A 15920-nucleotide genomic window follows, 5' to 3' on the forward strand; every position below is an offset into this window, starting at 1 on the left:
GCAGTTGTTTTTGCTGTCTGCAAAGCAAATTGTCTCTTGAGTTTATTTGATCTAATCAACTCTTAACTGCTCAGATGTCCTCCAGCAGAAAACACAATGTAAACATTTTTCATTCAATTTGAAGTCTTTTAACCAAAAATACCAACTTAATGAAGGAAGAGAGCATCTTTTTGAGTAAGTTTTGAGTGCACATGATTAACTGGAACTGCACAGAAAAATGAGTTATTGAGTTATATCAAAATAAAGATTAAACATGTTAACGTTTGGCTCCATATTAAAACTTCACAATCACAACACGAAGGAGCATCACTTAATGCTCATGAGGTTAGAGGAATATCCCATTACATCCTTATTAGCTTTGACTTGATTAAGCATTGCCCTGTGGGTTCTTCATCAGTCTACCTTTGAATGACAGGGATCAATATCTGTGATCAAAAAAACTGATCAGGACATTCTTATAAATGTTCTTATAATACTGAGCAATAACTCAGCAAGATAATTTATGACCGCTAGGAGAATCAAAAACACTTACGACAGTTTTGCTCATCAGAGCGATCGCTACAATCGAAGACGCCATCGCAGCGGTAGAAGGAGTTGATGCACTGGTGGCCGCTGCCACACTTGAACTCACTCACAGTGCAGTTGTAGACTGAAAAATCCATAACAGTGCTGATAATTAATATACCTCTTGTTATGCAATACAATTTAAAGAGCCTAAAAAGTAGATGCTGAACTGTACAAAGGGACTGATCTTTAACAATTTATTCTGCAAATGTGTTTCTGATTTTATAAATGAATTCAAAGCTTTCATTCATTAGAATAAGCGTTAGGGAGAATGTCCTTTAATGGGTTTATAGATTTGAGTCAATTAAAATTAAACCTGCTTAAATATATAGTTGAAAATGGGAAATATTATATGCTTTGCATAATTGCAACACAAGATCAGCAACTACTCACTGCATCCCTGCTCATCTGCTCCGTCCACACAGTCTCTGTCTCCGTCACAGACGTAGTTGGGGTCTATGCATCGGTGGTCAGGACACTGGAACTGTCCTGGGTGGCACGTACTGCCCAGATCTGGATAACATAATTGTAAAATACAAATATTAGCCCTTTCTTTAAATTTGTTTGTGACATAACACAAGGAAAGAGAGTATTTGAGGTTTTCAAATCCACAGGCATGCCTCCAATTAAACTCAAAGATTAATTAATTTATCAGAGTCCTACAAAAACATAATCCCATAATCTGATTTTACCCAAAACCATTAAATCTATAGTAATATCAGTGTATGGGAACTTTTTCAGAAATTGAAAAATCTCTTTAAAAATCTTTCATTATTTTAGTATGTTGTAAAAAAAATAGATACATTCAGTCATCCTAAATGACACAGAACAAGAAAAGCTTAATCTATTTTAATGTTGGATTGTAATGGGAAAAAATTATACAATACATGTACACATTTGGTTTTATCTGTTTTCCCCAGAAGCTGGAGATAGGCACCAGCACTCCTCCCGACCCCACAAAGGGACAAGGGTGTAAAGAAAATGGATGGATGGATGTTTAACAGGGAAGTGTGAATTACTTATTAAAACTTAATTTAGCTAACAATTAAAGATGTTTCAGTTACATTTTGTTGTAGAAACTTTTATGATGCCAATGATTATCATATATTTTTCTAAACTGTATTTCAAGAACCGTTGGAATTTTCTTCTATTTTCTTCTATTAATTTACAGCGAGTGTTTCTACACGTTTAACAGGGGGTGGCAATAACTGTGATGGGGGGCTTTTATAGATACGTACAGCAGTCTGCTTCATCGGACCCGTCTCCGCAGTCGTTATCTGTGTCGCAGCGCCACGTGTGCGGGACGCATCGGTGGTTGGCGCATGTGAACTGATTGGCGGGGCAAGTTCCTGGCACCCGTGTGGGGCAGTTGATCTCGTCGCTGTTATCAAAGCAATCATTGTGCCCGTCGCAGCGCCACCCTGCTGGCACGCAGCGCTGACTCGCACAGGTGAAGGCCAAGGGGGAACAAGTAGTGTCTAGAAGTCAAAAAATAAGCTGTTTTTTTAATGAACTTTACCAACACAAACCCAAAAAATTACATGGAAAAGATTTAAATAAGTCAGATTACTGTTTATTCCACAATGGAGCTCGTCGGTGTTGTCATGGCAATCGTCAACACCGTCGCATCTGTAGGTGCTTGGGACACATTTGCCGTTGCCACAGGAGAAGGAGTTGGCTCCGCACTGCATTGTTGGGGGCTCGTTGGAGGGGTCCTCGACACACGTCTGCTGATTTGGTGACAGCTTCATGCCGTACGGGCAGCCGCACACTCTCTGAGAGTCCGGCGCTGGGAAGCAGAAGTGGCTGCAGTCTCCGTTAGGATTTGCCTGCCTGTTGCAGAGGTTAGCACCTGCGAAGGGAGAGTCGGGGGTAATTACCAGGAATATGACTGATGAGAGCGAGGTGAAGTCACGCATGAACGAGAAAGTGAGAGGAACAGAAAATGAATCTACTGACCGATCTGAGAGTTGGAGTTGAAAGACTTGACATGCATGATGTGGCTGATTCCTCTCCTAATAACTACCATCTGCCCGCCATCGGTCTTGCGCACACGGACAATGCCACCCAGGCGCCAGTCAGTGAAATACGCAAAGCCTGAAAGGAGCAGCAGAGCGTGAAATATGCTACAGTATCTTTCATCGCCTCCTGCAAAATGCAATTACTTCTTTGATGTGATTATGATAAAAGTTAAAAGAAAAAAATATTCAAGCTCATGAGATGTAAACAACTTGCCTTCGAAAATGGTAAGGCCAAAAGGATGTGAGATCTGGGTTATGCGGTCCAAGGAAAGCCTGTTTTGTCCATTAAAGTTGCTGTGCTCAATCTTGTCGAAGAAGGCATCCACCCAATACAGACGCATTGAGCTGAGCAGTGATCAAAACAGAGAGGCATAAAGTATTATAAATTATTTTTAAGAAATAAGTACCATAGGAGGAGGGATGCTAATTTGAAATTATTTCTAATTAAAACAATTAGAGATACACAGAAAAAAAGGCAGCTGATAACAAGAATCGACTAATGTCACATTTGACCGTGTCTGTATCTTTGGATGACCTTCCAGATTCGAACATCCAACCTTTTCTAATCAGTGAAAAACCTATAAAACCCTCTTCAGAGCGGCAGCTCTAACTGCAGAAAGAAAATTTAAACTTAGCAGCTGTCAACTGGAAAAACTAGAGAAGAATCTGTATTTTTTTTACTGAAGCATCAGATGTTCATTCAGGCATGGAGTTAAGACAAATCCAGTTTTGCCAGACTTTCAGTTCAGGTAAGGTTCAACAGGAACTATGCATTTAGTTAGGCTAAATGTGTCAGTAATATAAGATATGAGATGCTAAGAAGAGCTTATATTGTTAACTGTATAATTACCTTGTTTTATTCAGAAATATTAGAAATACTCTTTCAAACTACAGAGTTTTGCAACAACAACGTTCTGTCTCGCGTACAGTGTGTGCCCTGTGCACACTTTTATAAATAACTTGGCCATAATAAATTGCTGTATAACGTTATATTTAGAAAATGGAGACTTATGAGTATTGTTTGTTGGTACTGTAGGGGAAAATAAGTTGTGATTATGTGATAATAATGATAAACTCAGATGATGTTTGGAAGCACCAGAAACTAGCAGCACGACTGGGACTGTTACCTTTTCTGTGCATATCTAAAAACAGTATTTTCTTTTATCCAAATGAAAAAATGTTATAACTGTTTTGTGATGCAGTTGTCCTGGATACTTGGACATAAAACATTTGGCTCACCTCCAGTCAATTGCTAATCCATTTGGCCAGCCCAGGGTAGTGTTTACAATAGACACAGCATGTGACCCGTCACCCCAAGCCCTCATAATCTTTGCAGGACGGTACCAATCAGTCCAAAAAATATACCTGGTAAAAGAGAAAAAAGAGAATTAGTAAAAAGTCTCATTTCAACATTTAATTTAAAAAAAAATCTGAATACTAATATTAATTTAAAGTTTGTCTTCAACACGTCTGCAATGTGGAGCTTTCACATTTAAGCCAACTTCTCATTTTTAACTTCAATACTGGCCTTCATACAGAGCTAATCTCTAAGGTCTAATGGCTTTAAGACTATAGGAAATAATTGCTTGTTCTAGGTAATATTTTATTTTATTAGCAGATAAGTAGTATATTATGTTAATGAAAGGGTGAACAGCTATTACAGTGTGTAACGTAGCATAAAATGCTGATTTTGTACACACCCATAGGCATTGTGTAACAAATGCAGATCAATCAGCCGATGTAAGCTGACTAGATAATATTCAAGCTCATAACTACCCAAGCAGAAAATGACAGGATCAAGACCTAAATTGAATCTAAACAATTTATTAAAATGCAGGGGTTTTTTTGCGTAGTTCTTCAGGTGAACTCAGCATTACAACATCATTACACAGTTATGTAACACACATGTATGCTTCTGGGACCTCATTACCAACATTTCAGAAAACGTTCTGGAGATTGTTTTGCTTTACCCAATCAGAGGATGCACCACGATGGCCCTGGGGTTGTTCAGGTTCTGAATAATGGCCCTCCTGGACTTATCTGCGAGCCTCATGACGGATATGCTCCTGTATCGAGGGTCCGTCCAGTAGAGGTTTTTGGAAATCCAGTCGTAAGCCAGATCCTCCACTCCCTCCACTCTGTTGGCTGCCAGTATCTCCCTGCCTGCGCAGATCAAAGCAGTCAGAGGACTGTTTTACTCAGAGATGAAAGAGGAACACATTTAAATAAATAGGCTGTCAGCTTGCATTTTCCTCTCAGGGGTCAGACAGAAGAAACTAGAGCAACTCTTAGAACAACAGATGATCAGAGCAGGGGTGTTTCTGTTCTTGAATCCATGCACATCAACCATAGTTGGCTGTTTCTGCACTTTGGGAGAATGAAAGATGATTCCTTTTCTATCTGTCCTCATCGTGATACTCCCTTAACTTCCAAAATATCTGAGGAAACGGCATGGTACAACAATGGCAGCAAAATTACAGTATATGCTGAAAGTTTATACTCCATTGTATTGTAATGTTAGTTTAAGAGAGGCAAAAATGATTTTCACCTGTTCCATCCACCTTCTGTTTGTAAATAATATCTTTTGCCGTGTCAGAGAAAAAGATAGCATCATCTTCAGCGCTAAAATCCACTCCGACAAAGTAGGAGGGCGATCCGGTGACGGGCAGGATGATGTCCTCCTGGGAGGAGAGGTTAAAGGGGATTCCTCTCACAGCCAGCTGGCTGGAGAAAAGCAGAAACTGCCTCACAGCTGTGAGAAAGACGATAGAAGAATCCATGAGCCAAAACAGATATTTATGCCAAAGAGAGTGAGCTTTGTTTAAAAAGAAAAAAAAAGGTAGTTTAAGAAAAAGAATTGAAAGAAATCTTCACTTACCCAAACAGCGTTTGCCATCAGCATGAAGGTCATAACCAATGCGACATTTGCAGCGATAACCAAGGCCTCCATTGTCGCTCCTGTGACTGAGAACGCAAATCTGCTCACATCCACCTCTGCCCAAACTACAAGGGTTTGGCGCTAGAGAAACGGTAGATAATCCAAAATAAGAGACACATGTTTATTTTAAAATATATTCCTTAAATTTGCTGTAAAATTCCCAGTAAAATTTAAATGGCACTTTTAAAAGGTGTTAAATAAAACTACAGATGTGCTGAGAAAACCTGCTATGGAGAGGCCCCCTAGGTCACAAACTACATAAACACCAGTCCTCTTTCAGTCAGTGAATGCACCATGAACTCACTATTTTCACTTCTTGCCATTTCATATTTTTGCAGTTTTAATCATTTGAGTGCAACTTTTCAGGCACATAAAAGGAGCTGTCTTCCGAAAGGTTGGAAAGGTTTTGTTGAATGTATGAACGAGCAAAACAACCCAGCAGATACTTACTGACAACGAACCCAGAGGAGGTTCATTAAGGCTGAAAGAAAGGGTGATAAAGGCCTTCAGCAGATAACAAAAAGGTTTAATGTTTTACCAAAAGTTGCTTTGTTTGAGCATTCAACCTCTGTCTGTCATAAAACATGTTGGATTTGAAAATGTTGCCAATCTTTTTGGAAATCTCAGGGTACCATTTTCCACATTCAGTAATGAATAGACATACAGACTGTTATTCACAATGAGTAAAGCAAGTATGACTGCCCATGCTAGTACAAGATGCCGAAGATAGATAAAAATGTCAAATCTAAATAATTTTGTCCTCTTTTTCAAAATAGTAAAGCTCTGTTTCACAGTGACTTCTTTCAAACAATTGCTGACCTCTCACAGAAAGCTAGTAAGACATTTTAATATGTCTTACTAAAACAACACTCAATAACACTGAGGCTTAGCATCACTAAAATCTGTATCAGCAGTGGGCATCCCTGGCAGGTTGAGTCTATATAACTGGCATCCATCCATTCATCCATCCAGAAGAATCTTGATGAACCACATCAGCTGACTCCTATCGATATGAAGGAGTAGTTTCAATCAAACTCCCCACCCTTTCTCTAAGTCTATATCCATCACCCTAAATAACAAGGAAGCTTGTTATTTGGTATCCCAGATCTTGTTCTTTCACTCATTATCTAAATCTACTAACCATAGGTGAGAGTCAGAACATATACAAAGCAGACCAGAGCAACAAGCAAATTACTGCAGACGAACCCCTGACTCTTCCGTTCATCTCCTATTCAATGCCACCACCACAATCCATACATAAAGACTTAAACTCCCGCATCCAACAGAGCCAAATAACTACTGCAAAAAGAAAGGATGAGGTTCCCTCAACCGGATAACCTCCTCTACAAGACTTCAACTTGAAATCCTGTCCATGAAAACCACAGACAGGATCGCTGACTTTGTGAATTTTGGACACAACTCTTGCTTTGGGAATTCGAGGAACAGAAAGACGTTGAAAGTCACAGCATCTCTCATAAAATACCTCCAGGCGTGTCGAAAACCACACATCTTTTCAGGAAATCTCTTTCAAGAACTGCAAGGTGATCATGTTTAAGATTTCTGCCAGTAACAGGCTTACCTTGTGGTTGCTTTAACTGATGAATCACTGCTACTCCATGTGGGGTGTGAGACGTGGTGTAAATCACATGTGGGTTGCTGTCCGTAAACTTGTTTGCTTTTATCACGGCCATCCTGGTCCAGTCCGTGAAATAAACATTGTGCTCAAACAAACTGATTCCAAAAGGATGCGGTACCACGGTCCCCCCGTGGATTACAGTTTTTCTGTTAGAAGGAAAATGAAAAAAAAGGTAGTAACTAGAAATAAAAACCACACCTGGATCTCAAATAACTTTTAAAATGTCGTGTTTATCTTAAAGCTTTAAGAATCCAGCGTTAAAGAAGAATAAAAAACATAAACTACCTATGCAGACCGTCATAAGTTGCAGTTTCGATATAATCATAGCGGCTGTCAACCCAATAGATGCGCTTGGCCTCTATGTCGAGTGTGATACCAGCAGGCCAACCTAGTTTGCTCCCAATAATCCCGTAACGATTGGTACCATCCATGAAGGCCCGCTCAAGACCTGGCTGTCCGTTTGCTGCCTCCCAGTCTGAGAAAAACATGTACCTGCAAAATGAAAGAGGTTTATTACGGTCTCAGTTCACTCCCATGCAGAGTCTACTCCTCAAACATCTGCTTGATTTAAGGAGGCACTATCAGAGGCACTTCACTTTTTTAATTAGGCATCCACAGAAGGACAATATGTCTCTAAGTGGGTGGCATTGCCCCCACCAAAGAGCCGTGCAATAATTTGAGATAAGCAGTTCCTCTGGAGCCACCTGGCTGTCCCTCTCTCTTGAACTACACACTATAGGATTACAATGAGGGTCATCACTTACATTGCTCCTCGCTAATCTCCCTATGGCAATCTGTTAATCTCAAACAACCCACCCCCGTCATTCCATGCCAATGGAGCACAGCAGAATGTGGGGACTGGGGATGGTGGGATTAATTAAATGATGAAGAAAGGGACATGTGCTCACCCGACAGTGGGGTCCACCGCCAGTCCTCTAGGGTTTCCGAGGTTTTCAGTGATGAGTGTAACCCGGTTACTTCCATCCAGGTCCACCATGTCGATCCTGTTGACGCTGGCCTCCACCACATACAGTTTATTGTTCACCCAGTCCACCGCCAGGTTCTCAGGGTAGTCAACTGATACATTTAACACCACCTGCATGTTGGACCCATCCATTTGCACAGAAAACACCTGGACATAAGGGATGCCATTGTAGTTAACCTTATTAGTCTGGTGGTGGCCATTCCTAGTCAGAACATCACTTAAGTTTAAGCCTAGAACAAATAAACTTACACTTTTGGGTTTGCATTGGTTTCTAACAAAAGCATAACACATTAATTATCTAGAATATTCAATAACTGTTTGTGACTGCTATCTCCACATGCAAAGCAAACATAAGTCAGTTACAATTAATCAAGATACAGACATTTTAAAAAGAAGTGGCTATGGGAGTTTGTGTACTTCCTGTCAGCCGCTGAACGGCTAAAACTATAATATTCTGTAAAATCAGAACTTAAAAATTCATATGAAATTTAGCAAGTATTTATTGTATACTTTTTATTTGTACTATATCAAAAGAAAATAATAATAATACATGACTTAATGCTACAGTTTTTATTATTGAGGTCTGCACAGTGGCACATGGTTTTGTCGGCACTATGAATTACTGTTTCATTTTCATTTTTATAATATCAAATAGATTTTTTTCAACAATTTTAGTTTTAGTTTTGCTGTGCTTTTTTACTCGGATACTTTAAAACGTTTTCACTCGAGCTCTTCATGCTGTGAGCCCATGCTTAATGCCCATGCTTAATGATTATTGCAATTTTTGAATAGAATGAGTGAAACTACATATTAAATATGGACAAGGGAAACTGGGAGACATATAGCATGTAGATTGCAATATATACTTTTAAGAGAAACCATTTTCAAATCTGATTGCAGATTTGAAAATGACAAAAACCTCACTAGGATTAGCATAAACACTGAGGTGTTCAGCTCCTGAACCGTCTGCTGTACCCACTGCGATGGAATCGCTTGCTCAGTCTGCAAGCCTTGGCACTATGCAGCTGGCTGAGAGGGAGTGCTTTTAGCAGCCCTGCTTTTTTTTTTGAAACCAGATCCAGACATCTAAAAAGCAGGATTTTCAACTGACCTGCTTAAAGAGAAACCAAAGATGTGGAAATAGCCTGATAGTTTAACCTTTCTGGTTGCATTCGCATGCCCTGTTTGTGCTCTCACTACTTTTAATCTGACATGCTGCCATTGGCGTGGCAATTATGCAGAAATGCCCAGTGAGAGGCATGTCCCAGCCTTTCAGCCAAGCCATAGTGGCTTGAACCAAAAAGAAGCCCAGACTTGACCAGAACAAAGCCCTTTTAGCTTGTAAAAGAATGCTTATAAATGGACGGCACCAATGAAAATGAATACAGCATGATTAGTTCGGACAAGATCGAGTTACAAAAATTAGGTCTTGGTATGCGAACATCATACGAGCCTATCAGACAGGTTTCGAGATTAAGGCACTTGGATTCTGTTACGTCTCTGTTTCCCTTCATTGTGGGCCAGCCGCCATGGGGCCACTAGCTATTCCATTATTATAGTATCAACATTGCTGATATTTTAAAAGATAACCAAAAGAATTTGGCTACTGGCAATCTAACGCAAGAATTTACAAAGACAAAAAAAAAAAAACTGGCCAATTTAATACAATATGTGAAGCCTGTGAGGAAACAAAATGACTGAGAAGGCAGAAAAGAAAAAGCACCTTATTTTGGATGGTGTCTGTCCAGAATACCCTATCGAGATGATAGTGGAAGTCCACTCCCACAGCAATTCCTCTGTTCTGTGAATTAACCAAAGTGCGCAGGTTGTTGCCGTGGATGTCGCCTATTACCAGATCTCTGCCATTAGAGAAAACCAAGGAAGGAACTCCAGCTGCAGTGGGAAAACGATTCACAGAAAGACAAAAGTTGGCATGAATAAATTAGGATTTTCATCTTTTAATCCAACTCTGGATTGTTTTTGTTTTTTTTTTTGGTTGCTCCCCAACGACAAAAAAATCTGTATTCTGTTTAATATTATGCATTTCTCACTGAAACTTCGGAATTGTCTCTCGTAAATGATATTCCTCCCTCAGACTAAAGGAGACATAAAGGTTTTTGCTCACCACCACTCCAGCCCTCTTTTACCAGAGCTAAATTCAGACAGGTCACTGTTTGTGTAAAAACGCTCTATGTGTAACAAAGTCAAGAGACTTACTAAAGCAACATTTAACATGCAACAATGCACCAGAAAGAAAAACAGGCCCTCCACACAGAGGAAGCCAAAAAGCTAGAGTACAGACCATGCCAAAGCACTTCATTTGGATGGATCGCTAACACACTCCCAAACTGAATGTAGGGTATACAAAACAAGCCGTGAAAGTGCCACTCACTGGATATGTCTGCTCTACAGTATCGATGTTGCTCCAAAGTGTAGCCCTCTCTACAGCTGCAGCGATGGGAGCCAATCCGGTCCTCACACAGCTGATCACAGGCGCCCCACATGGAGCAGTCATCAAAGTCTTCAGCGTGATGAAATAAAAAAATAAATAAAACAAGATCAGAAACAGGGACGGTCACACTGAGAAATTAACAAAAGGGATTTTACTCAAAAGAAAGGGAAGAAAAGGGGCAGAACACAAATTTCACACTTTGAAATTGTAGAAAAGCATATAACAAGCTTGTGGTTGCAACATAACTAAATATAGAAAATGTTCAAAAGGTAAGAATACTTTTGCAACCCACTATAACTGTATCTCTTTTGTAAGAAATTTTATTTCTCCCTTCAGAAAAAAACATGCGAGGCTATGAGGCAACCTGGAATATGTAGCTGCTGCTTTGGATTATTAGCTGTAAAAGTAAAGAAGGGGTAAATACCTATGCAGGAGCGACTGTCATTGCTGTTGACAATATAGCCAGGAGGACAGGCACACACTCCTCCACCAGGGGACGCGTGGCAGTGATCCTCACAGCTCAAAGAAGCACACTTCCAGATGCCTGAATAATGGAGAAATCAGAATGTGGATGGGGATTCAGCACTTCCTCTGAGACCATACCAGCAATTTGAAGAAAAGGACAATAACTGTGAAGGTACTAACTGCAGTTGTGTCCAGCAGTGGTGTTAGTTTCATCCTCTCCATCAGGACAGTCAGCATTCCCGTCGCACACCTTATCCATAGGGATGCACAGCCCAGACGAAGGACAGGGCCACTCCCCTGGGTAACACTCCCGTGGTACATTATCTAAAATGAAATCATCTTTTACTTTTTAACACATCAATCAATCAACACCAAAAGTGTTTTTGGGTCACTTAGCATAAAGACAAGTGTAGTGCAAAAGGTTTTACAGAAGATTAAAACAGGCAAAAAATAATAATAGATACATTAGTAATAATAAAACTAAGTACGCACTGCCATGCCAAACAAAACATATGAATAAATTAAAAAAAATTTAAGTATGAGGATCTGAGGAAAAACAACCATGTGGTTTGGTGGAGGCCAAAATAAATCAATAAATGCACATAAAAACTCTAAAAACATAAGTAAGAAGAATAAAAAATAAACCTTCTAATTGTTAATTGTTAATCCCTAAAACTATAGCTATAAAAATATAAAAACATAATTAGATCTATAGCAACTGCTAAAATAGCTGCAAACTAAAATAGAAACAAATTAACTTTTACTTGCTAAGATTACTGATAACTATAAAATAACTATGAAACTGTAATTAAAATAGTTAGGAATCATTTAAAAACTATAATCTTTCTTTGCACAAAAATAGGATGAAATGCATCAGTATAATACATGAATGCAACACTTAGTGAGTTCTTACACTTTTCAAAACTATGAAATTGTTATCTAGAATTATATATATATCATAAAATAGTTAATAACTAATTCCTAAGACAAGTAAAGGAATGCAAAAAACTTAGAATAGAAAGAAAGTTTCAGATTTGCTGTATAACTACAGAAAATTATAATTAGCTTGTTTTTGTAGCATGTATTGAGAGCATGCTAAATTGTCTCCACAGGAATCCTGACCTAAAGAAAATTGTGACTAAGACATTGTTACTTTAAACTGATGCAGGGGTACTGGAGCAGTGGGGGCAAACGGGGGGCTCCTGCAGACCTTCCTTTAAAAACACACAGTCCTCCCAGCCATGTGGAGGGATTCAAAAGCCCCTTTGGGGGGCTGCACAATCTTGTGCCACAAAGAGGCATTTGAATAACACACTTAAAGGAGCGCAGGCATAGCGTCTTGACAAACCAAACCAACCATGGAGACCAAAGATGAATCAGGTTTCCGCGGCTTCAGTTCCTGCCTATTTTAGAGCTATTTAACCTGCTAAATATCCAGGCCTTCTGGCTCCAAAATCACAAAGTAACTTAATATACCAGGACTGAATTCCTGCCACTGTATACATACCACAGCCCTTTTCATCAGCATTGTCCTCACAGTCGTCCTCTCCGTCACAAAGCCAGACTTGGTGGATGCAGCGGCCGCTGGGACAAGTGAAGTAATTTCCTCTGCAAGCAGGATACGCTGCAGGAAAAAAAAAAACTCACTGATGTGCATTTACCCAGGCTAAAAACGTAGAAAAAGAGAGGAAGGGCTGCACATACTGCAGTTTATCTCATCACTCCGGTCTCCGCAGTCGTCGTCGTGATCACAGACATAGCGCTGAGGAACACACAGCCCGTTATGGCATTGGTGGAACCCTGTGTTGCAGTGCTGTGCTAAGAAAAACAGAACACAAGAAATGGTAGAAGTACTTTCCCTGCTGATGCTTTAGTCAAATTCTACTGCATGCATTCATTAGTGAAGTGGATCTCTTACTGCAGTTTGCCTCATCAGAGCCATCACGGCAGTCCAGTAAATGGTCACATCTTTGGGTCCGGTTGTAGCAGGCCCCGTTGGCACACCTCATCTCTGTACACTGAGGGTAATCTGTAAGATTAAACCATCATCAGGCCAGCATTGTGCACTGAAATGAACCTTACAAATGTGCTCTTTATAGCTCTTAACACGTGAAACGCCTTGTGAATGGGAAGGAGAACAGACTAAAAAATCAGAAGCGCCACCATAACAGCACCAGTTGCCACAGCATTCTTTATGCAATTGTGAGATTACCACAGTCACAGTTTTGCTGTGAGACTAGCATGCCGGCACAATAATGGCATAGCAGCAGAACTCCAGCTTGACTAATCCACCAAGGAATCTGCAATCAACCTCTGACAACAAGAAGCATATTGTGGCCCGTTGTGTCAGTCAGCGAGCCTCTTAATCTTAACAAATTGATTAAAATGCCACAGGAGCCCAAGATAAAACGAAGAAGAAGAAAAAAAATATCTCAAAGTCTTACTGCAGTTTCTCTCATCAGATCCATCTAAGCAGTCAGCCAGGTGGTCGCAATGGTATTCTCCCGGGATGCACGCCCCGTTGCTGCAGCTGAACTGGCCGCTGGTGCATGTCCTGCCAGCTGAGACCCAATCAAAGACTTATTTAGCAACGCAACAGGTTAATCACATTCAGTTCACTGAAGTCTTCTTCACTAATGTTCTCTAATGAACCTCTGAGACCTTTAACTCTGTTTTTTTCACAGTCGGCAGGCTTTTAAAGCCAACTTGTTTCATCTTGATTTTGTTTATTAAACAACATATCATTTTCGTTTCACTGCAAAAGTTTTGTACTACTTCGTGTTGATCTATCACATAAAATCTTAATAAAATAAATTAATGTATATGCGATTTGAACTTATAGCTAATGTTTAACGGTACTCACGGCAGTGTCTCTCATCTGAGCTATCCTCACAGTCTTCCTCATTGTCACACACCCATACGTCTGGGATGCACTCGCCGTCACTCAGACACTGGAAATGACTGTCATCGCATGTTACCTGAGCTGTCAGAATACACACAGACGTATCGTTACCACACCTGAGTGAGGTACATGTACAGTTGAAGCATTCTTAAGCAATGAAATAGCTACATATTTATATATATTATGGTGCTACACTTCAGCTTACGGCAGTCGTGTTCATCAGTGTCATCGATGCAATCTGATGTCCCGTCACAGTGCCACTCCTCAGGTATACATCGACCTGTCCCACACCGAAACTGCCCTAATTCACATCCTGCACACAATTACAGATTTTTCACATTTCAATTCTTTCCGGGGGGTTTTTTCCCGACAGTAATTAAATTTACTTACTTCAAGCAACAAACTCCTTAAAATGAGATTATTTAAAGAACTTAAGGGCAAACAGGGGAGGACGAGAAGCTTTCCTCTGATGATACATGCTGTTAACAGCATTGACAAGCCTCAGAGACAAGCGTGCCAGCCACCCCCCCAGACATTTCTACAACCCACACTTCACTCTTCTTTAGCCTTCTTTTGATGTTTCCAGAGAGTGGCATCTGTTGAGATAAGGTACCACCGCTCTACCTTCCCTGATGTTTTCCAGCAGAGATTGATTCAGGCAGCACAGTTCAGAGGGAGAGCACTCCATCAGGCCCAATCAAAGAGGAATGTGCAATTCTGACGGTCTCTTTGACAGCCTGATTTATGGTGCGTGCTGCCCCTGTCCGCTCTGGGATGTAATTGGAATAAATAGTGGTACTGGGTGGTACAAGAGCCATTTCAGCACGCATTCTCCGCTGGAAGAATACAGTCATGTTGGCTTGGGGTCCATTGTCTGTCAATTGCCTGCCTCTACTAATTAATTTTTTTTTCTCTAAATCTCTTTTTGTTGAGATTCATTATTAAATTTGCAAAATACTGGGATTACTCCTTTTTACTGAATGTTTTCCTGCGCATAAAGGTGCATTTACCTGAATAATGCCAGAAATAAAAGTACAAAATCCCAAAACGTTTTTCATGACATAAGTTGTGCAAGGGAACTAAGATGCATAGAGTGCATCCAGAAAATATCAACAGCGCTTCACCTTTTTCACACTTTGATATCTTACTACCTAATTCTAAGTTGCATTAAATTAATCTCTTCCCTGAAAACTCTAAACACAAATTCTCCATAATGAAAGCGTGGGAAAAGTTTTTTTTTTTTTTGCAAATTTACTAAATATGCAAGACCAAATATTCACAGCCTTTGTTATGAAGCTCAAAATCGAGGCATTTCCTCCGATCATTCTTGAGATGTTGCTACAACTTAAATGGAGTTCACCTGTGGTAAAACATGTTGATTGGACTTGACTTGGAAAATCACACATCTGTCTCTATAAAGTCCCACTGCAAGTCAGAGCTCAAACACCAAGAATGAAATTAAAGGAATTGTCGGTAGGCCTCAGAGACTGGATTGCCTTGAAAAAAATCCAGAACAAAATCTGCGGTCGTCTCCATCATTATTAAAAAGAAGAATTTTGGAACCAGCGGGACTCTTCCTAGAGCTGGCCGGCCATCTAAAGTGGTCAGTGGTCAGAGCAGAAAAACCTTAGTCAGGAAGGAGACCAAGAACGAGAAGGTCACTCTGTGATATATCAAGTGTTTTTCTGTAGAGAAAGAGAAGAACCTTCCAGAAGGACAATCATCTCTGCAGCATCTCACCAGTCAGGCCTGGATGGTAAAGAAGCCAGAGGGAAGCTGCTTCTTAACTAATAAAAGACTCATGTCAGCCTGTCTGCAGTTTAACAAAAGGCACCTGGAGTACTCTCAGACCATGAAAAACTAAATTCTCAATCATTGATGAGACAAAGATTGAACTCTTTGGTGTGGATGGCATGGCGTCATGTTTGCAGGAAACCAGCTCATCCTTATATAGTAA

At 40.1% G+C, this 15920-nt stretch overlaps 1 protein-coding gene across 4 annotated transcripts in view; it reads right to left on the reverse strand.

Annotated features, from left to right (window-relative positions):
• Positions 1-15920, reverse strand: part of lrp2a (low density lipoprotein receptor-related protein 2a) — a 55512-nt gene that overhangs the window by 34366 nt on the left and 5226 nt on the right. For all 4 annotated transcript variants that reach the window (XM_008399880.2, XM_008399871.2, XM_008399864.2 and 1 more), the window contains exons 2-24: positions 14169-14276; positions 13925-14044; positions 13506-13622; positions 12980-13090; positions 12766-12879; positions 12569-12685; positions 11242-11385; positions 11021-11140; positions 10537-10665; positions 9868-10037; positions 8068-8291; positions 7445-7651; positions 7103-7305; positions 5464-5604; positions 5134-5337; positions 4556-4748; positions 3825-3950; positions 2800-2930; positions 2524-2661; positions 2135-2416; positions 1803-2042; positions 958-1077; positions 533-649 (exon numbers count right to left, since the gene is read on the reverse strand). In XM_008399880.2, coding sequence (XP_008398102.1) covers positions 533-649; positions 958-1077; positions 1803-2042; positions 2135-2416; positions 2524-2661; positions 2800-2930; positions 3825-3950; positions 4556-4748; positions 5134-5337; positions 5464-5604; positions 7103-7305; positions 7445-7651; positions 8068-8291; positions 9868-10037; positions 10537-10665; positions 11021-11140; positions 11242-11385; positions 12569-12685; positions 12766-12879; positions 12980-13090; positions 13506-13622; positions 13925-14044; positions 14169-14276 — 3576 coding nt within the window. The remainder of the gene's footprint in view (positions 1-532; positions 650-957; positions 1078-1802; positions 2043-2134; positions 2417-2523; positions 2662-2799; positions 2931-3824; positions 3951-4555; positions 4749-5133; positions 5338-5463; positions 5605-7102; positions 7306-7444; positions 7652-8067; positions 8292-9867; positions 10038-10536; positions 10666-11020; positions 11141-11241; positions 11386-12568; positions 12686-12765; positions 12880-12979; positions 13091-13505; positions 13623-13924; positions 14045-14168; positions 14277-15920) is intronic.

The sequence above is a fragment of the Poecilia reticulata genome, linkage group LG2 (assembly GCF_000633615.1).
Source record: "Poecilia reticulata strain Guanapo linkage group LG2, Guppy_female_1.0+MT, whole genome shotgun sequence".
Taxonomy (NCBI): domain Eukaryota; kingdom Metazoa; phylum Chordata; class Actinopteri; order Cyprinodontiformes; family Poeciliidae; genus Poecilia; species Poecilia reticulata.